Source organism: Galleria mellonella, unplaced genomic scaffold (assembly GCF_026898425.1).
Source record: "Galleria mellonella isolate WM207_F2 unplaced genomic scaffold, CSIRO_AGI_GalMel_v1 utg184, whole genome shotgun sequence".
NCBI lineage: Eukaryota > Metazoa > Arthropoda > Insecta > Lepidoptera > Pyralidae > Galleria > Galleria mellonella.
The window spans coordinates 10,278,148-10,300,606 of record NW_026442025.1 but is presented as its reverse complement, the minus strand read 5'-3'; the positions used below and the strand labels follow the sequence as shown (position 1 = coordinate 10,300,606).

Sequence of the window (22,459 nt, the reverse complement as noted above, 5' to 3'; positions counted from 1 at the left end):
ATAAATATTTTAATTAGATTTATTTATTACTACCTTTGATCCGAAATATTCATCTGAAATTATTTTTTCTCTGTGTAACTTATTTCTTGTGTAGCTAAGATTTTCTACTGTACTATTTTTTCCATCCATAGACCTTTTTAGTTGTGCTAAAGCATTTTAATATTTATAATGATAATTATGATATTGTAAATAGGGTATGAAATAAAACGATGTTCAATATGTATGACATTTTATTTTCCTACAAACTAGTCAACGCTTATGTACAGCTTTTTAATGTTTGCATTCAATTTGCAATGTGTTGAATATATTTTCATGCAATGTTATGTAAACACAGAACATAAAAAAGAAAATTAACTAAACCAATTGTCGTAAAAATGTCAAACTTCCTATAAACTTATTTTAGCTAATGATTTTTAACCTGAAAATAAAATTCCACATTTATTCCATATTATTTCCATATGTATTATATTTTTATTACCATTCGGTAATAAAAATATAATACATCACATCCACAGACCATATCCACCATCATTTAAATATAATACAATTAATAAATAACAACATAAATGAAAAGAGCCAGCATATTTATAAACAGAAGTGTTGTCTCTTTCTTTCGCGCTAAATTCTTCAATTTAAAGACAGTGACAAAAAACACTTGTGGAAATAAGTTTTACGTCTTTATGAATAATGCAATTTAACAATAAGACTTCAGGATCACACTTATCAAATATTAAAGGAACTCAGCAGTTCAGAAAATGAGAACAAAAGACAGATATAAAAAAAATAATACACATAACAGTGCTCTTAGTGTTTTATACACTTTTTTATGTTCTGTGATTGTAATTATTGTAGATATACCATATTTTATGAATTCATACATATAGATTTTCAATGAAATATATGTCTTTAAAAAACGTCTCTATAATCTAGCTTTGGATAAAAAAAAACTTTATCACAGTGGTCTAGTATCAATCTAAATCGAATCTGTTGAGAAAAATAAAGAAATTAAAAAAAATCATTAACAAAATATAAACGGTAGTTTGGAAGTGGCAACCCTAATTTATAAATTGGAATAATTTAACACTAATAGACGTGGATGTTGAAAACCCTATATTTCGTATATTAAATTTATCCTTTGCTTCGTTTGGATTCTTTCAATACGTCGTCCTCGGGTGGATCAGGAGTGCTGCCCTGTATAGATTTCTTGTCCTTAAGGGCTTCCTTCACCGCGTCCACCAAGTTTTGGGGCTCCGATATCGATATTTTGTTGCCTGCGAATATTTCAGACTAATCAAATAATACCTACATAAATAATAATTATGTGAAATCCAACAATAACATTTATGAAACTGAACAAAAACTGACCGAAAGTGGGGAAATACAATAAATGTCCTTCATAAAAATGGATCAATTTATTTAGTTAATCTTGCCCTGAAAATACAGCTTTCAGTATTAAGGCTGCCTTATTATGCTTCCCATATCAAGTATCTACAGTAAATTATACGATAATTATATTTTTATACAAACGTATACGCACGCACTTAAAGCTATTCTGTATCTTTCTGTCTCCCCCCTCCCTCGTTCCCTCTCTCTCTCTCTCTCTCTTCCCCCAACCCCTCTTAATCCGTTTCTTTCTTTTTTTGCGCCTTATCTGTATAAATAGAATAGTAATAAATAAATTACAAATATCAATATGTAAATCGACGTGTACATAGAAAATACATACATGTACTATATGTTCGTCAATAACCATAATACAAACGCTCTGCTTATTTTAAAATTATATGACGCTTTGTGATATACCTTGCGTTAGGATATTTATAAATTCTTTAAAAAAAATAAATGAGTTTTATTTATCTTCTCTATTTATTTCATATTGGAAAAAAATTGTGTTAGTTTCATAAGTGTTATGGCTAGATATTACAATTTCATACCCTTATTTTTTATTTGTATATATACATATCTTATACAAAACATAAATTATTCATACGCGTTACACTAACGAATTGCTACATCGACTCTACCAGGATTTATTAAGGTGATATTAACATGTGTCCTACTATATGAAGGTAAAAGAAAATATTTCTACATGTTCATAACACTAATAATGTTCGACTAATTACTAACTAGTGTCCATAGCCGATGATTACCATTCCACCAAGTGGACCATCAGCTTGATGGTCATTCTGAGTTAAATAAAATAAAACAATGTCTTATTTATGTATTAAGATGTCATTGAAAAAGCTATATTACTTTCTATTTACTTAATTTAAATTCTCGTGTATGAAAAAATGACATTATTAGATCCAAAAATTGAAATTAGGAAAATCGCGTTCGAAACAACATTGTTACAGTATGGGGTATTTAAAGAGTAAGGTTTCTTCAGGGTCGACAATGCACAGATGACCCCCTAGTGTTTCAAGCGTCCATAGGCTACAGTGACCGTTTACAATCAGACAGGCGAAATGCTTGTTTGCCACCATCATGGTATAAAAAATACACTAGTCATAAAATTCCCATAACTATGCTATTATTTGTATTAATCTACTTATAGTGCATGTAAACCTAACTCACAATATAAGACCTTCTTCGACTACATCGTGTCTCCTACAAAAAAAAAACATTAAGTATTTATTTATTAAAAAGACTGTGCACGACGCACCTTTTTAGTTTCTTTTTTAATTTTATTAAAAAGATGTTCTTTTTATAATTTGAAGTCTGTGTCAGTTCAGTTTTGTTTTATTCGCTTTTTTGCTCCTTTTGTTTGCTTTGTATATTTTTTATATAATTATATTATCTTTCTAAAACACCGTGTTTCCATACCAGCATACAGTCCTTTCGCCCACAAAGACAACTCGCCATTACCTGCATCAGCGATTAAGACACACCTCATGTTTAATACTCAGTTCAATATTTTAAATTTCAGTGTAACATGAGATATTTGCTCACATACAAATACACAAACTCATAACCTTTCCTATTGAGGGGCAAGGGATTGTTAGTAATGGAGACTGAGAATCCCATTGCTAGCAATATACCCAACCAGGTCGATCTCCTCGCGGTTCCCCCGGAAAGCTATCATGGTTAATTCCTGATGAATTCATCATGATGGGCTAACTGGCCTGTTTTCATTCTCATCTATCACCCTTCACTGGTGCTCCGCCAGCGTATCCCGTTAGCACAGGCGGGGTTACCATACCATTTTCACCCATCAAAAAAAAACCTTTCCTATTAACCGCCTGGTTGCTGCAAACTAAAAAACTAAAAGAGGTGTATAGCATGATGGTGTTAGGTCTTCTATAGGATATTAAATGAAACAACCAAATAGCTTTGAATTTAATGTATTCATAAAATCACTATTATACATGTATGACCATCATACTATATCCCTTAGGTGATAAACTCTACATTCAACACTACTTTCATTCGTTCTCAATCATCATTAATAAATATACACTAAACTGTATGTTGTAATTGAATGGGTATAACGAAGCCTAGCCATAGCATCCCCAGTATAAATATAATTATAAAGTATTCTATGTTCTCAAGTAGGAAATTACTAATAAATCAATCAAAACTAACAATAATAAATAATTCCATGTACTAAAAATTTCATTCAAATTGGTTTCAATAATGTATGCATGAAAAAATAACGAAGATCCATCCATAACAACAAGAAAAATAGGATTTCAGCTTATTGTTTCTTTTTAAAATTACTTAATCAATCGACTTCAAAATAAAAGAGGTTTTGAATTCGGTTCAATTTCTTTTTTTTTTTTTTTTTGTTGTTACCTTATAACTCTGTCAATTGTAAACCGATTTGAAAAATTATTTTTTTATCAGACAAGATGATGATATTTACTTACTGATTGGTCCCATACAAATTTTATCAAAATAAAAAAAAAAGTTTTTTCACAATTAAAGTTGGTTTTTTCGTAGGACACAATCATTAATTAAGTTGATTAATACTAGAACCGATTCTGAGGTACCCTTCCCTAAATATTTAGTAACAAAATTAGTATTTAATACTTCAGCAAAAGTACTCATATTACTTATAACGTATACAAATTAACTAATTATTTTCTATAATATTAATTAAATAAATTATTTATATTATTAAAAAGAAAAATTTGATTTTAAAATTTGATTGTTTGTAATGGATAAACTCAAAAACTAGTCAACCAATTTTAAAATTTCTTTCACCTATAGAAAGCTAATTATCAGAGTTATGTTACTACCTGCTATTGATTAATTTCGAAAATTACATCTACCCGTTCAAAGCCGGGTCGAATCGCTAGTTTTAACATGCTTTGCAAACTCGACTATTTTTTTTTAATACACTGCCCGGTTAATATTTTCTCAAGTGATGTGTTTATATAAAAACACTATTTATTACGTGTACTTTATAGTATGAAGTTCATACTCATTCATAGAATACCGATTTTACTGTAAGATCTTAATAAAATTTTAGTTTCAAATATACTCGTTGTAATTGAGAATGGAACTTTAAGATAAAACCCACTGTCAATTAACAGATTTTAATTTGTTATACCCATTCTATTAAAGCTTTGTACATATAAGAATAAATATGGGATTCGTTCATAAAAAAAATATATAAATAACTGGTATATGGTACTACGTCATTTTGAGATATTGTAAAAGATTGCTGATGTGAAATAGATTTGAAATATACAGGGTGACTAATATTAATTTCATATTATTTCACGTTTCGCATTTATATTGACACAATAAAATCCGTTCTAATAAAGGAACAAACTGTGGATATTACCCGCTTGTTATGGTAATTATTACCATAAAATGTTAAATGTTAAATATAAGTCTCAAATAATATCGAAGAATGTACTTTTTTTTCATATTTTGATTCAGAATAGTTTACTTAGTATTATAATTGGCAACAAGTCGAATTGGCAATCGAGATACACTTGAGAAGTTCGCTAGAAGCCAAAAATCTATTGCCATTGCCATACAATGACATTGCGATCGTAAACTACGATCGATAACCTTTTTGGGTTTCTGTGCGTGGGTAAAAAAAAACTTTGGGTCATTATTCAAATAGAAATTTAACGATTCATCATCATTATCATCATCAACATTTCAGCCAGTATCCGTCCATTGCTGGATAGAGATAATGGCATATAAATCATTAATAATTATTATAAAATTACTTGGTGAAGAAAATTAGAAAAGTATCAGAATATTCACCACAGTTTAAGAGAGATATTTTATTGCGGATTCAAAAAAAAATCGATGTTTGTAGTTTATTATTTTATCGATTATACGATTCATATGATCTTCAAAATTAATCACTGTTCTTACCATAGAGAATTGCCAAGACGACATATGTATGGAGTCGTTTAATAATTAATTCTGTATAAATTACCACTGAATATTATTTCGTATAGCATTATAATTGGGTTCCATAACAAGAATAAATGGACGTGAAATATATTAATCACCTTAAGTACTTTGAAATAATTATATAGAGAACATTATATGCAAATATTCAAATATAATAACAATAAATTATTGACTCTTTGCTAGTTCTATAACCATATCAAATAATATTTGTACAACTGATTTCAAACTACAAGTTTACGCATCATACAACTTCGGATTCTGTTCTCTGTCACGTTGTAACGCCCTCTCGTACCCCAGAGGCTTATCTAATTCCCTCTCCGGCCTTTTATCCATCTCTCTCAAGTAATCATTCACTCCGTATCTATCTGAACGGTCATTCAATATTGCGAACAGGCACATTATGACCGACATACCGAATCCTACTAGGAAATACTGTTTATTATTCCTAAAGGAATCCGCTAGACTCTCAAAAAACGTCCAAGATTTACTTTTCTCGCGAGAACTTTCATCTGAATCGCAGTTCAATGGATGTATGTTTTCCTTATTGTCCGTTTGGTTTGTTTTACTGCTATTATTTGATTTGTCTGTAAAATAAATGTTCAATTTCTATCTTAATTCATAGTAATTTATTCTACACATATGAATTGCCAAGGAGGGTTAACGTCAGCCAAGTGGACTTTTATAGAAACAAAAGCCGACACCTTGTATAATATAAATAAAAACATATAACACCAACTCCAAATAATTGGGACAAGGACAAATATATGATGATTAAATTAATCGAAATTTAAATTTTTTATTTCCTCAAATAATATTGGACTTTTTAATTTTCTTCTAATCAGAATTGCATGAGGTTACAACACTAAATATATTTATTTTTATTAATAAATAAATGTTTGCAACATTATGAATTCTGTTTATGAAAATATCAAAACAATAAACCTGTGTTCCTATTCACTGTTTCAAACTAAATTAATTTATTATTAAAAAAAAAAAGATAAAATACTAAAGTTTAATGAGGGTTTCACATTTAAGTTTTATTTTATATAATAGTTACAAGCTTTTCCCAATTTAAACTTCTTTCGAACTTAAGAACTTAAAGTTCAATTATTTCATTTCTAACCAGTAATGAATTAGACCACATTAAAATTGCTAGACAAATTTTATTTATTCATTTCGTCTTACCATCTCTATCGTATGAAACCCCGTGAATTTGGCCGGGAGTGTCCTCTTCTAATTCTGCGTAAGCGTACATAAGTGCCTTCTGCTTTTCGGACAGCGATTTTGGTACCTGTGTAAATAATAATAAAATTAAATTTCATCCGACAAGACTTTACTAGCTACATACATGTATACATATCAGTCACGCCCATTTTCCATGGAAGCTGTAATTATGGAACACCAAATGCTCCGATTCAAACTTTTTTCGCTTCCTCCACATTCATAAAACTTCATACACGCTCAGCAATTACGAGAAACTTGACCCTTCTTAAGCACGTCGCCTATTTGGCCGATATACGTCCATCTAGTGCGGCCCTTACCATCAAGTCTATTCAAGCACGAAGCTCGATAAATCTCTTTCATATTTTTTCTTACATCCATCCGAGCTTAATGACTACTACCTATGTCTTATTCCGCGTATTTATTAATGTATCTTCACGTCGGCATATCAGACCATATTGACCGTTAATTGTCCTCTATTAAAATAGGCCTTCCTCTGTTAGGGGGTTTTGCCAATGGTTGCCACGCTTGGCAGGAGGGTCGGCAACCATAAGTTAGACTTTTAGTGATTATTTTAGAGGGATGCTGCTGCCCATCCCTCGCCCTCCCTTAGTCGCCTCCTACGACACCACAGGAAAGGAAGATGTGGCCTATTCTATGCTGGGACAGCATGGCAATAAAAAAATTATGCTCACCAACATTCAATGTTGAAAGTGTTAATATTTTACATACCTGTATTTTTATGTGCACGTAGTGATCCCCATATCCATGTTGGCTGACGCGCTTCATGCCTTTGCGCGACAAACGGATTGTACTGTGTGACGAAGTGCCCGGCATTATCTGTAATTTTCGTTTTTTTATTTTTTATATAGGCAATGAGCTCGATGTTGAAGCACCATTTCTCTAAACTTGTCTTTTAACTTAATATTTTAATTTGATAGAATTACAAAATTACTGTTTATGGACCATTATAAACTAAATTTAACAATAATAATTGATTTAAATATTAACTTACAAAATTAATTCATTTTGGTCTCAACAATAAGGATTTTGTTGTAATATCAAATTAAAATTTTAATTTTAAACATAGGTTTATGAGAATGGTGCCCCAGAATAGATCCGAATAATCAAAATATTTTAACCAGATAGGACATCTTAATTCAAATTTATAAGTCAAGATAACTGTAAAAAATGTAAAAAGTTCAAGTGTCATTTGTGGCAATGAAATACATAATTAAATATTCTAATACTTCGTTTATGGACTATATATATAGGGATTATAGAAATACCTTGAACAGTAATGAAAAACATAAACTACACTACTACACTTATAGATTTTATGCATAAATAAAACTTTCTTTGATGTTTGCCTCGCCTTAGCAGGTTTGTAGGTCGGACTAACGACAATCCTGGATATAAATTTAAGTCCAACCACAATAAGACCTCTAAAATGGCATACTGCTACAAAGGACATGTGCAGTACAAGTAGATGGCTTCATCATATCAACCTTTAATCGCTGCTGAACATAAGCCTGCCCTATAAGGGGGATTTTCCCAATGGTTGCCATGCTTGTCAGACAAATTGGCAACTGCAGTTAGGCTTTGAAGATGTTTCCAAAGGGGCGCTGCTACTCATCCCTCGCCCTCCCTTTCGCACTTTACGACACCCATGGGAAAGGAAGGGATGGCCTATTCTACCGGGCCACACAGCAAGTGTATGGCTTACACAAAAGAAAATTTTGTCCAGAGAGAAAATGTCTATTTTAAAATTTTCTTTTCTTTTCTTTCTGGGCACAGATTTTAAAGCAAAAACAACCCTTAAAAGGTAATGTTTTACCCAAATAATCAGCTGAAATTTAAAATAAGCAATAATTACAAACCTGTATTGTATGATCTTCATAGAGACCCTGTATCCGGACAGTTCCACCGAGCAAAGCTTGAGATATGGATATCTGAAAATCAATTAATTATAATAATCAATAAATTTACCCTTATCTCAGCAATGGACAGTTAATGGCTGATATGAAACTAAAAGCCAACGCCTTAGGTAATATGAATAAAAACATATTACGTGGACTCCAAATAATTGGGATACTGGCAAGATATATAGATAATACCTTATTTATGTTCTTTTTTTTTTTGTCACAAAGAGGTTGTAAAAAAGAGAATAAAGCATAAGAAAGAAAGAAAAAAAGAAATAATTTAATCAAAAGAAACATGCGGCCCACACAGTAACGCACAAAACAAAAACAAAAGAAATCAAAAACAAAACAAACAAAAGAAAATAATAATTATATACAAATAGATAGCAATTAAATTATAATGTACGCGTGCGCGCGTGTGTGTCGCAATGTTCTGTGATGTAGGTCCGTGCTCAGCATATTGCTGCAGCGCTTGAAGCGCTACAGCGCTGTTTTTCAGCAAGAACCATAGCGTCACAGCAAGAACCATAGCGTCACATAATATATATCATCATTATATTACCGTTATCTGTCCACTGCTGAACATAGGTTTCCCCTATAGACTAACATAAGAAATGGTCCCGAGCCACCTGCATCCAGTGCAACAATATTCTCCACTTACAGTGATCCAAGTATCCAGCAATGGAATATTAATAAGTTATTAAGGGTAATTATTATACCAAATATTTTGCGCTTATAATAGATAGCATTATTGCATAGCTTGTTTGCCATTCTAAGTGTTATAAAAATAAATTCTGAAGCTCTAGTACATATGCATTTATTCTTAGACATATAATAGTTGACTTATTGAACTCACAGTGCAATCAGTATGTACGTCGGGCCCGTCCCGTTTAAAATAGGTAGATTTCTCCACTTTGAATGTTACAAATATCTCATTATTGCCAACTGCCATGCGTACTGTTTGACCGTCTTCCACTCCGGCTGGTACAGGCACAGTAACTTTCTTACGTTGCACCTATATTTGTTTGTAAAAAAAATTATATATTTATTAGTGTACTACTGATGCACAGCGGCCCAAATGAGAGGCTAAGTGCGGAAAACAGAGTCTTTCTTACATAGTGTACTACTGTGTTGGGACACTTGATACGACACGACGAACTTATGAACATTATAATAGAAGGTAAGATAGAAGGAAGAAGGGGAAGAGGGAGACTGAGGCATAGTTACATCAGGCAGATCAAGGGAGGAGTTGGTGTCGTGTCGTATCAAGCGGTGAAGAGATTAGCTAAAAATCGTAGCGAGTGGCAAGAGCTCCACCGACAAGAGCGCAACTCTTAAATAAGATAGATAGATAGTGTACTACTACTACTATTCTAATAATAAATATTTTGAGAAATATGGTATTTAAAGGGAAATTTATTAAATGCTACTTACAGACTGTCCCTTGCCCTCGCACTCTGTACAGGGGAACTTAATTAACATCCTAGTACCGTGACAATGTCGGCATGTAGACCGCATTACAAATGGACCTGGAAAAAGAATGTTTCATTAGTTTTAATAAAAAATAAAGCCTAATAACTGGATTACCATGAATTAATTCTCTTATTTGGAAACTGTGTATCCTGCCTTTTATTAAGATCTCATTAATCTTTTGATTGCTTGCATTAGTACCAGTTGCAATGACTAACTTATTTACAGAAATTGGTAACTTTATACTGTATTTAAATATTTGTATATTCTATGACACTTTTAAAAACTTTTGTTCTATGCTCTGTACAATAAAGGTTAAATAAAAAAATAAATACACAATCTTTATAACAGGAAAAAATTTGTAAAGCTATAATAATATTTGTTAAGATAAATCCAACTTTGATAGTTCCAATAAAATATATTATACAATTAAAGAATTTTAAAACACACCTCGTGAAAATGTTTCCATTCCTGTACCATTGCAGTATGTGCACTTTATAGATTTGGTACCAGGTTCACATCGAGAGCCCATACACTTGGGGCATGTGTCAACCACATTCACATTTATGTCCTTGTTCACACCGCGTGCGGCTTCTGTGAACCTCAGATTCACAATCACCTGAAAATAACATTGCATTTATGCACCACTGGCAACTCTATCAAATTATTTTATGTACATATTTTAGGGAATTTTAGTCGAGGACTCCAATTTATATATACAAAATTTCAAATTTCTAACCCCTATTTCATGTTAGCATAGAGAAATCAGTCTATCTGTCAGAATGAGTCTTATGAATAATATTGTATTTCATAATACTATTTATGTGAAACAGAACATTCTAAACCAAGTGACTTGTCAAAACTTTCAGAGGTATTTGCCCACCAAAAGTAACATACAAAGATGGTTTGAGAGACATGAGATGAAGATTTTTTTCCCTTGAAAATAATTATCTGCCTGCAAAGATATCCATTTTAAAAGTTAAAAATTAACACTGATAGAATTACAAAGACAGACATTCTGAGTGTATATAATGAAATATTTCTTACTTCCTGAGCTGCACCAAATCCAAACTGGCTCTCAGCAAAATCACTAAATGTGTCACTCTTAAAGCCAGCATCTCCAAATATTTTCCGGAACAACTCCTCGGGATCTATGGTGGATTTATACTGCCACTGATGAGTGAAACCATCAGCACCACCAGGCCCACTACCCATTCCCATTTGCTCTGATGTAGTACCATATGTATCATATTGTTTACGTTTATTCTCATCTGACAGAATCTGGAAAATGTGATTAATTACAATCGTTCTGAATTAAATTGCTTATTAAACATTAAACAAATTAAATTTATAATAAAGAAATGTATTTTTGTTATTACTATAAATATAAATAACAAATTCCTAAATAAAAAATATACTTATGAAGAAAGTGCATATACAAGATAGATGTGACATAAAAAATTTTCATTTTTTTTAGCTAACCTCGTAAGCTTCAGACACCTCCTGGAACTTCTTCGACGCTTCTGGATCAGATTTATTGGCATCAGGATGGTATTTCTTTGCAAGCTGATAGTACGCCTTTTTTATATCCTTTGCCGACGCGTTCTTGGACACACCCAAGACTTTATAATAATCGGCTCTCGCTAAGCTTCGTGAGGTATGAAATTGTCGATAATTGTGACCTATATTACCTGAATAAATTTTTGAGGTTAGGTTCACACACGGGCAATAGTAAATTTAAGATTTGAAATTTACGATTTAGTTCATGATTTACAGAATTTACAAATGAGTAATTAATAGGGATCAGAAGTCAAATAATACAATAATAGCGTAAAAAACTTACATTTAAATATTTTATGAGGAAATGTAACACCAGTTACAATAGGGCCGCTAATGTATTGATCACAATTATTTCTACAGCCATGCAAAAATCTACAAGGAGTTCTAGATACATTACTAGAAATAACTGCACTAATAGTTTTTGGATTTAAAAATCCAAGAATATTCCGAGTAGGAGCCATTTTGGAAGAAAAAGAATTAAAAGACTGAATGACAACTTGAAAACATATGACAATATGACATTGATATTTGGTTGACAGCAATGATTTGTGTTGCATCCGAAAGTGGTGCAGCACAAAGATTTCAATTAATATGTTTTACGGCTCTCAAGATTTCGGTGTTCTTGGGTGTTGCAATGATAAAAGCAACTTTCTTACATAAATGAATTATTAAATTTTCGGATTTCATTTTTTAATATTATATGTAGTGATAAGTCTGAAAAGTTTAAAGCAAATTGGACGATGCAATAAAAGTTTCAAACAAAAATTATCCCTCCCTCGCCCCAACCTCTATAAGGTTTTCGCGAAAACTATATCCATTTATATATATTTATATCAGAATTTATCTTCACGTCTAAACCGCTGAATAGATTATATCTATTCAGCGGTTCACACGTGAAAGCGTTACAAACTCACTTTCGCATTGGCAATATTAATTATGATTATAACTTAAGTTGTCTGTAAATGCAAGATATGTATTTAAGGAAAATTTTATATCACTTAGAAAAAAACAACATAAGTCTGTCACATATTTCTACAGTTATATAAATATATATATATTGGGGCAGAAACGAATCCAAGAAATCATAGGTCATCAAAATATATCTCGCCGTTCTAGAGTTATAAATGAAGTAATTAACCCGAATTTGTTTTATTTATAACCCGACTTTGTTTCTCGTCCTGTTGTAGAGCCCAACTGCGAACAGTTTGTGTATAATCAAGAGTACTCTTGCCAAAGTTTTCAACTGAAAAATACTAAACTTTTAACCCTACATGACACGAGAACAACGAGCTTAAGACACGAGTTTGCGTGTTCACCACTAAGAAAACTTCATTTTTTATGGCTCCGAAAATTCAGAACATATCCGTTATCATCACCAAATACATTGGAATTATTGGTGTGGACATTTTCAGTACGGTCGGGTTCCGAAGTCATTCGGAAGACAAAATCAAGCTGGCATCCAAAATGCTCGGAATGCTAAATAAAGCTAAGCAGTACTTTATCCCGGGACAGACACTGCTATTATGTAAATCATAAATCTGACCCCGTATAAAGTATTATTCTTACTTATGGGCGGAAGCTGTATACCAGCTAGCTTAGTTCTTTTCCAAAGGCGTTCTATGAGAATTGTAGACTCTTTCAGGTTAACAAGCGGTATTGAACCCCTTAATTTAAGACAAGACTTTGCTTTTCTTTGCATCTTCTATCGCTTGTATTTATTCTGAAGAACTTTTCGGTATATTGCCTACAGCCGACCCCGTGATTCCTAATGTTACAGGCGTCCACAGACTGCGATAACCCTATTTACCATCAGACAGGTCGTATGCTTGTTTATCACCAAAGTAGTATAAAAAAAGTTCTACAGTACCTGTAGATACCTAGCTGTATAATAGATACATAACCATGTAGTCCCGGCATAAAATGGGTTATCCCCTATTTTCCCGATGATATAGTAAAAGGTAACTAAGGGACGTTAATAATCAAGAGATGGGTAAACTCCTTTAAAAATCGCCAAAGCCTAACTGCGATTGCCAACCTGGCTGCCAAGCATAGCAATTGCTAGCAAAACCTTCTAAAAGAGGCAGGTTCATCAATAAACTGTTGACAGTTGATGTAATGATGATGACCATTATGATAATGATATATAACGAAAATCCTAAATCCGTCATTTTTATAGGTGTCTAAATAAAAATTACTTTTAATAAAGAAAGAAATAATAAAAAGAACATATAGATTTGCGTCTAGTTTTAATGTGAAAATATATTTTTGTCCGTATATTGAAGTTGCCTATGTTCAGCAATAGACGGATAATGGCTGAGATGATGATGATGATTTAAATATAATTCATTGTTAGTATATGTAGTTGGAATTCAGATACAAGAAATAATAATAATAAATAAAATATCATTCCAATCGTTTTGTCGATGAACGGTCTTATGGAACAACATCTTAGACGGTTGGGATTCCGAAGCGGCTCACTCCCGGGAAAGACGCAGAAAACAGTGCTCTTATAAAATTTAAAATACTGCCCGCATTGTACTCCGGTTTCTCTCCTTGGGGCCCTGAACCCCGGCTTACTGTTCTTTTGCCGGGGATTAATTTGCCATCTCCTCTCTTTAAGAGGGGAGATGTGATATTTTGTAAAAATTAAAAAATAAAATAATATTAAGCTGTAAAATTTTTCTCTATGGCAACTTTTCTTTCAATAGTCAAATTAAATTGGCAACATTATATTCCTCGGCAACGGTAGGCAAGATGATTTATAAACAAAAATGAGCTTACAAAATGCCAATTATTCTTATCAATTTTGAGATAAAAGTTCTAATAATTAAGTATAACTGTAAAGCACAATAGTTAAATTTATTTTCTAAGTTATCGTCAACTGCCACAATGGCATCAATGAACGTTCGCGATCAAAAAATCGAGCAGCAAGTGAGTAACATTTTTGCTAATTCAAACCATTGGCTGATCATGAGTTATCTTGAATAAACCACTGACGCATTTTTATTTTAGCGACAGTTAATGGAGATAAAAATGAAACAGAAAAGGCAAAATTCTGGTATGGTGCAAGCCAACGATTTAAGGGTTGGTTCAGCTAAGCGGCCCATATCAGGGAGTCGTTCGCGCGAACTGCACGGTATTTTTTAAAAATATTCTAATTTTAAATGTTAAGATGTTCGAAAGTTATTTTTAATGTTTAGTTCTCATATGCATGAGCTGTGTCTTGAGTACATTTATTTTTGTTATGCGCTTTTTTTTATAACAGGCTATGATGGTCCGATGCAATTCCTTATGTCGCCCGTCAACCCAGACCAAGTTATACCCCTCCAAACAAATAGAATGTCAACGTATGATGGTAAGTAATTCCATAAATTAATCATTAAATACCTATGCTACATTAGCTGCATGTGATTTTGTATATGTGTTTTTAAGAACATTATGAAATATTTGTTTCTTTTTATTTATGGCTGTTTATGGCAATTTGATTTAATAATTTATAAGTGTATTAAAATGGACAACCCATGAGTCAAGTTCTGAAACATTTACTATATAACAAGTTACTAAATAACTATAATTTATAATTATTGAATAAACCCATTTAAATTTAATAAATGAAGAATTGGAACTAAGTTCTCATAGCTTATATTATCTCAAACTCTTTTTTAATCACATTCATTTCAGCAATTTATATACCCAGATAACAATTAAGCATACCATTTTCACAAATTAATGCTCATCGCTAAATATGGTCTCTACCCATATAAAATTTAATAATAATCATCAAATTTATACATAATCAATTGTATATATATATATATATATATATATATATATATATATATATATATATATATATATATATATATATATATATATATTTCACATGCATACATAAAATAAACTACCCAAAAGATAAAAGGTGTTCTTTAATCTTAAAAATATTTAAGGATTGACTCTCACAGATAGGCAAGGAAAGGAGTTCCACAATCTAACAGCGTGGACAGTAGGGAATCTGCTGTAACACATAGACAAGTGAGGAGAAATTTTTTAGAATAAGAGAGAACTTTATACAATATTATAATTTAAAGTATAAATTTACTTTTATAATATTTTCAATGTTCAGTCTTAGTGTTTGTATGAATATTTTAGTTAACTGTTTACTGTTTAAAATCGTTTGAAGTAATTTAAGTGTATGAGATTTAAATAACTTAAATAAGGAAAAAAGTAAGTAGTGAATTTTATTCAATTTTACAAGAACTAGTTACTTAATAAGTAACTAACTTAGTAAAGATTTCAAATATGTTTAAATAGACTGTGAAGCTCATATGTTGTTGAAACCTTAATTTTTTTAATATTTTGATAATCATTTAAATCTATTTTGATATTCAGGGCTCCACAAGCTCGGTATCTCCCCAGATATTTAATAAATGTCTTATTTACTTTGCTTTCATAAGGTTACTCTGTGTTCTCCACATCTCCTTTCATACATTTCACTATTTTTTTTTTGTGGGATGATAATGAAATAGTAACCCCACCTGCGCTATTGGTATACGCTACTAGCAGGTCACCAGTGAGGGATGATAGGTGAGAAAGAAAGCAGGTCAGTAAACCCATCGTGATAAATTCCACAAGAATTAACCACGATGGTTTACAGGTGGAACTGTGTGCAGGTCGACCTAATAGAGTATATTACTAATAATGGAGCTGGTAAATTCCCATTACTGACAATCCCTTTCTCCCACATCTTTACTATTAACAGTAAAAAGGCTGCAAAATTTTCATTACCAGTTAGTAGAACTCTAACCAGAATACTTTACATTCACAATGTAGGTATAGGTGATAAATTCATTGAACAGGTATTAGTCATAATTTGTGGATACATAATGTATTCTTTGTAGTAAATTGAGTCAAGTACTATGAAAACAGTAACGAATGAGTAATGCTGTATAAGGTAATATTCCATTAGAAAAATATTGGAAAAACTGCTGATGCCAGTCATCATATCATGCCAGTCCAGTGATCGAATTTAATCGGTTGGATTACAACTGGAGTAATTGGAACATGAACACATCTTAATTTTCATTCGAATATTTTTTTTCCTTTTTTAGTTTTTGTAGTTATCCATTTCCCTTTCACTTCTCACACAACTTCACCAATCTGGTTTTATGTCAGACTCTTTCACCATCAAAACTTCACGACTTTGAAATGCACTGGCTGAAAGAAAGTATAGAAGAAGTAAGAACTTCCAAAATTCATGTTCAAAAGAAAAGTTTGTGCTCTTCTTATGAATTCATCACAACAATAGTAGCTAGTCGTCATCTTTTATATATTATATATATATATATGCATGCATATGCCTTTATATTTAAGTATGTATTATTTTGTATAATTATACATTATTGTTATTTTCTTTAATTATCCGAATAATGAAATACCGCGATCGTGATTCAGTGTTCATCCCAAAGGTTAGCTGGTAGAGAATGCTACTAGCATTAAGTCTGCCTTTTGTACCATATTTTATTTTGACAATAAGCGCTGGATTTCGAATTTCATTAAGTCGTTACCTATCATTAGATTTTATCGCCGGATTTACTGCTACATCAACTAAAAATACAGCATCAGCTATAATAAAAAGAAAATAAAATCAACTTAGCCAAATATAAGATAAGATACATGTAGGAGATAAGATTGAATTTGCAAATGAAGTCATGTTATACCCAAATAATTCGAAACGATGTCTTCTGTATACGGACACCTCGATGAATGAAACGATCAATCTTTAGATAAAATTAGTTATGGTATTGCTGCATACGTAGAATTCGCTGTTCGAATTCAAAAATCGAATGACGGGTTCGGAACGTAACCAAATATACATGCAAATTTAAGACTAGGCAGCATGGTCAACGACCTTAGCCTGTAAAGAAATATACTCGTATTTGAAATATAATAGTAATTCAGAGTATGAATCTGTCTCACTTAGGACATTTACCTACTTTTATCACGTTTGTCAGGCAGCTTGGTAAAAAATTTCGAGATTTCATTATCTTGCACTGGTGTATGATGTATTTATATATTTATTCAGTCTAAATACTTAAGTCTAATACGTTTTTAGCGATGCTTCAATTGACGACGAAAAAGTTTTTTTTTTATGGGTGAAAATGATATGGTAACCCCGCCTGCGCTAACCTTCCCCCCCCCCCCCCCCCCCCGCCCCCGAAAAAGTTATTTGGAAATTAGAACTGTACACTTACGTAGATTTAATGCAATCCTTTATTCTAGTGTCATCTTTTATTCTCACTGTCAAGGCTTGACAGAGGACTATTATGGTCGACCCTATAAAGCGCAAGTCTTTTCAAGTGAAATGATGGTACATAAAAAAATTTCAGAGCTCGGCAACCAGATAGAAGTGCTCACGGTGGGCGATGGCTCTGGCAGCGGGGAAGAAGAAGAGGAAAGCGTGCCTGTATGCAGCGTGGGCCGGGACGCCAGCGCCGACGACGTGTGCGCTGATGCTGCAGTGGCACCCATGCAGGCGAGGTGCGCCAACCGCGATGTTTCACCTAGCCAGGTTGGTAAACTGTTAAAAACTAACTATTGTAAACTGGTAAAATGCATTCATTTATATCAGTTGTTAAGGATATGTACATACATAAATTGCATTTTATTATTTTCTCAGCCGCTAAACATCGACTGCTGAACATAGGCTTCTCCATAAGAGGAGTTTTGCCAGTAGTTGCCACGCTTGGCAGGCGGGTTGGTAACAACAGAAAGGTTTTTAGTATTTTTTTAAGAGGGAACCTGCCTGCTCTATTGGTATACACTGGTGGGGCACCAGTGAGGGATGAAAAGGCAGGTCAGTAAGCCTATCGTGACGAATTCAACGATAAATTAATCACGATGGTTTCGACCTGATAGAGTATATTGATAGCAATGGAGACTTACCTCCCCATTACTTACAATCAGAGGGACGCTCTTGCCCGTCCCATCATTCATATGATTATAACATATTCATTGAGAATACATATAGTAATTTTTCGTCCAAAGGAAAACCGTCTTTTTGATTGTTCCAAAATGAATTATAAAATTTGGACTTTAGACTTGACAATATAAAAATGGGACTAACATGAGAATAAACTCTTGTGATAAAAAAGTCGTGTGAATTTTTTTTAACCAATAAACATATCGCGTGTGTACATATAAAAATACAGATAATTTGGTAACCTTCTTTTTTTTAAATTCGATAAAAATTACCTTAAACATATAAATATTAAAATATCAAGTACTAAAAGTAAAGCCTTAGTTATAAATAGTGTTTCAATGATAAGCAATTAACAAACTGTTTACTTACATCAAATAAGCTTAACTGTATCAGTTGGTTTGTGATAACAGTGTTTCCTTATCTAAATCATTGTATGAACGTTTATTTTGATATAACATCCATGTTGGACTTAAAATGTAGGTAGTGTTAAGAACAATATACGCTCAAGCACGGTATTATAGCTCCATCGTTGTAGGTACGATTTATATCCCTACATTAACTAATATTTCATTCCAACCATTTGGACGTATGGCAGTCTTCCATCGTGCATTTGTCAAGGCACTTTCTTCCACGCACAACCACTCTTTGGAATCAACTTCCAGCAGCAGTGTTTCCCAACCGATTCGACATCATAACCTTCAAAAAAAGAGCATATTCCTTTTTAAAAGGCCGGCAGTACACCTGCAATGCCTTTGGGTGCCTTCAGGTGAGCCGCATGCTCATTTGCCCCCTGTGTTATAAAAAAAAGGTACAATGGGAATGGCTCACGATTCTAATAAACTTGTAACGCCACACTTACTATTGAGGTCGATAGACTGATGTTTTTTTATACATAGTACATTTAAGAAAATATGTGCACTTTATATATGTGTGTTAACAGAGATTTATAAGAGTAACTGTTGAGTTTCTTGCGGACTCTTCTCAACAGATAACAACCTTCCGAACCCTGATTATATATCTATATCTAATTTATAAATGTATATCTAAATATATTTTTGCAGACTGCGGAAATAGAAGGCTCCGTAGAGGGCGCTGTGGAGACGTTTGTGGTGACGCCAGCGAAGCACGGCACGCTGTACAAGTGTCGGATAGCTCGAGACCGCAAGGGAATGGACCGTGGCCTGTATCCAACGTACTTCCTGCACCTTGAGAAAGATTATGGAAAAAAAGTATTTCTATTAGCTGGTATGTATATTTTAATTTTGAAATTCTGAAACACAAAGATAGGAAGAAATATATAAAGGTTGAAGTCCTTGTATTATATTTAGCAAAAATTAAATACCAATACGATTTGATGTCTTTATGAAAGAAGAAGGTTAAAATTCACCTCTCAATTTATCTCAATAAATTAATATTCATATATCCTCATAACACTTCTAGTCTATTAGCTGAGGTAGCAATATACACTATCAAGTCGACCTCCACGCGGATCTCCCTAAATACTATCGTGATTGATTTATTGCTGAATTCATCATAGTAGGCTAAATTAAATTGAGAAATTAGTGAAAAATCAAAAAGCAAAATACATCAATGACTTAATTGAATTATACAAGTTAATGAAAAACAATTAATTATTTATAAAAAAATATTTGTGGTTATTATTATTATTATTATAACAACATTGCAACTGTTTCTTACAGCTCGCAAACGCAAGAAGTCTGCAACATCCAATTACTTAATCTCCACTGATCCAACCGAGTTGACCCGCACGGCAGACAGTTTTGCGGGCAAGCTGCGCTCTAACTTACTGGGCACCGCGTTCACGGTGTATGATAATGGCAAAGCCTGGAGGAAACACGACCACGCGCGCACCAGGCACGAACTCGCCGCTGTCGTCTATGTAAGTGTTATAATTTTTTTTACATATAAAGGTAATGGCCCATTTTTGGGATATAAGTATTAAATTGAACTTCACAAAAAAAACTTCGTTAGCTAGTTAATATTAAAACTAGCTATTTTGATTTATAAAATAAAATACTGAAACAATTTTAATAAAATATATATGGTACCAATGTATAATTATATCTATTGAGATAAATAAAAGATTTTTTCAAATCCGTTTATAACTGAGAGAGTTCTTTCCTTTTGAACCTCTTTTTTTTTAAAGTTGGTTGAAAGTTTTTTCTCAAATATCAATATTATTTTTACTAAAGTTCCGTCAACCCTCGAAACCCTCGAATTAATACAGTCTTTTTATTTACCTTTAACTCAAATGATAGGATAATTAAAAATATAAACCTCTGTATTCTAAAACAGGATACGAAAAAGACTTGGTTTTGGAATCAGTCCCCTTGTTATGCTATTTATTTTGTCGCTATCTCTATGACTTAAAATGCATATATACAATAAGAGGTTGTATAATAAAACAAGATATGTAAGGAGGCACTTTGTTCTTTCCTGAGAGATATTTCAAATCTTTTACTCCATTCACATTCAATTGTGATTATTTCTTTTCCAGGATACAAATGTATTAGGATTCAAAGGTCCACGCAAAATGACAGTAATCCTGCCGGGTATGACGCAAGACAGGCAGCGGGTCACCATCGCGCCGCAGGACGACAGCGAAACCCTTCTAGAACGCTGGAAGAGCCAGACCCTAGACGATATAGTCGTGCTTCATAACAAAACACCCGTCTGGAATGATGAAACACAATCGTACGTACTCAACTTCCACGGCAGAGTCACACAGGCGAGTGTGAAAAACTTTCAAATCGTCCACGAGTCTGAACCGGACTATGTGGTGATGCAGTTCGGTCGGATATCGGAGGATGTCTTCACTATGGACTATAGGTATCCGCTCTGCGCCCTTCAAGCGTTCGGTATAGCGCTCAGTTCATTCGATAGCAAATTGGCGTGTGAATAATATGTTTTTATATTTTTCTATACTTGGCTCTGATATTTATTTAGAGAATTCTAATAGAAGAATTTTTCTTTTTAATTTGTCAAAATTTTTTTGTGATTATGTTAAGCGATAACATGGCTAATTGTGGATCGATTTTTACAATTATTTATGCCAACGTATGCTCTCATCTATAGTGATGGTCCTATTTTAATTTTATGACCATTGAAGTTGCTATTTTTCTTAGTAAAGCAAAGAAACTATTGTGAAGCAGAACCTACATGGAAATCATTTGACTGTACACTGAAATCACATTTTCATGCGGAGCATTAAATAATTAATATCTAATTAAAAAAAAATTACTACTTATTTATTATTATATTATTTTATATTTCAATTTTATATACACGTCAAATAAATATGTTATTACAAGTCAATTATTAAACGAGAAATAAAAAACAACCTTTTTCATTTTATATCACCATAAACAAAGCATAAACAAAAACATACTTCAACACTACCCCCCTCAAACCAAACTTTGTTTCAAACATAAAAAAAAATACCAAAGCACAAACAGCACAATACAAAAAATAAACTTATAATTTCTGATACAGTTCCAGTAACTAAATTTAATAAAAATAACGCCAAAATTAAATATTAATTGTACCAAGTATAGAAAAAGAGATGATTCTTTGTTTCTGAGCATGGATGTTGAAATGGAAAGAGTTAGTTGCATTTTTTTTTATATTTGTAAGCACATCCTCTTTATTATTGGGTACAATATTACAATAAACAAGGTTTTTATTGGCAACTAGCGATCCGACCCGACTTCACACACGTAAACAGAATTTTCTAAAATCAATACATATAATAAAAAAAAGTTTCAGGCAATTCAACTGATCGATTAATTTATAGCATTGTATATGTGATTTTTTTACATTGATATAACTTTCTTATTTAAGTGAAGTAAACCGCAACGCATTAATGAAAACCGCATTCAAATTGATTAAGTCATTTCTGAGATTAACA

The 22,459-nt window shown here is 32.4% G+C and overlaps 2 protein-coding genes across 6 annotated transcripts; one reads left to right on the top strand and one right to left on the bottom strand.

Annotated features, from left to right (window-relative positions):
• Window positions 1–217: 217 nt before the first annotated feature.
• On the bottom strand, window positions 218–12,060 carry LOC113509578 (protein tumorous imaginal discs, mitochondrial-like). Of its 4 annotated transcripts, none has more exons than XR_003402074.3 (11): window positions 11,836–12,054; window positions 11,475–11,683; window positions 11,040–11,273; window positions 10,443–10,611; window positions 9,957–10,051; window positions 9,379–9,537; window positions 8,481–8,552; window positions 7,333–7,440; window positions 6,565–6,670; window positions 1,538–1,651; window positions 1,132–1,271 (listed from the first exon to the last, which is right to left on the bottom strand). XR_003402074.3 is itself a non-coding variant. In XM_026892934.3 (10 exons), the coding sequence occupies exons 1-10, from the start codon at window positions 12,011–12,013 to the stop codon at window positions 1,129–1,131; spliced, it is 1,473 nt and encodes a 490-aa protein (XP_026748735.1). In that variant the 5' UTR covers window positions 12,014–12,053; the 3' UTR covers window positions 218–1,128. The 4 variants fall into 4 exon arrangements, 2 of the variants coding, with proteins under 2 accessions (XP_026748735.1, XP_026748727.1); XR_003402075.3 differs by having other exon boundaries at window positions 1,542–1,651; XM_026892934.3 differs by lacking the exon at window positions 1,538–1,651 and having other exon boundaries at window positions 218–1,271; window positions 11,836–12,053.
• A 2,230-nt stretch (window positions 12,061–14,290) lies between these two features.
• LOC113509603 (protein king tubby) lies at window positions 14,291–21,807 on the top strand. 2 transcript variants are annotated; one of them, XM_052893952.1, is made up of 7 exons: window positions 14,291–14,483; window positions 14,571–14,688; window positions 14,818–14,907; window positions 17,939–18,120; window positions 19,593–19,776; window positions 20,232–20,431; window positions 21,050–21,807. In XM_052893952.1, exons 1-7 carry the CDS (start codon window positions 14,442–14,444, stop codon window positions 21,452–21,454), a joined length of 1,221 nt encoding a protein of 406 aa, XP_052749912.1. In that variant the 5' UTR covers window positions 14,291–14,441; the 3' UTR covers window positions 21,455–21,807. The 2 variants fall into 2 exon arrangements, with proteins under 2 accessions (XP_052749912.1, XP_026748765.3); XM_026892964.3 differs by having other exon boundaries at window positions 14,565–14,688.
• The last annotated feature ends 652 nt before the right edge of the window (window positions 21,808–22,459 follow it).

Bases quoted from the DNA above. Each gene is read 5' to 3' on its own strand.
- LOC113509578 (XM_026892926.3), bottom strand. From the start codon at position 12,013: ATGGCTCCTACTCGGAATATTCTTGGATTTTTAAATCCAAAAACTATT. The intron at 10,052-10,442 runs GTGTGTTTTAAA...TTCTTTTTCCAG, and splicing joins AATGGAAACATTTTCACGAG to GTCCATTTGTAATGCGGTCT. The intron at 6,671-7,332 runs GTATGTAAAATA...TTATTTACACAG, and splicing joins ACGTGCACATAAAAATACAG to GTACCAAAATCGCTGTCCGA.
- LOC113509603 (XM_026892964.3), top strand. From the start codon at position 14,442: ATGGCATCAATGAACGTTCGCGATCAAAAAATCGAGCAGCAA. The intron at 14,689-14,817 runs GTATTTTTTAAA...TTTTTATAACAG, and splicing joins TCGTTCGCGCGAACTGCACG to GCTATGATGGTCCGATGCAA. The intron at 14,908-17,938 runs GTAAGTAATTCC...AAAAAATTTCAG, and splicing joins TAGAATGTCAACGTATGATG to AGCTCGGCAACCAGATAGAA.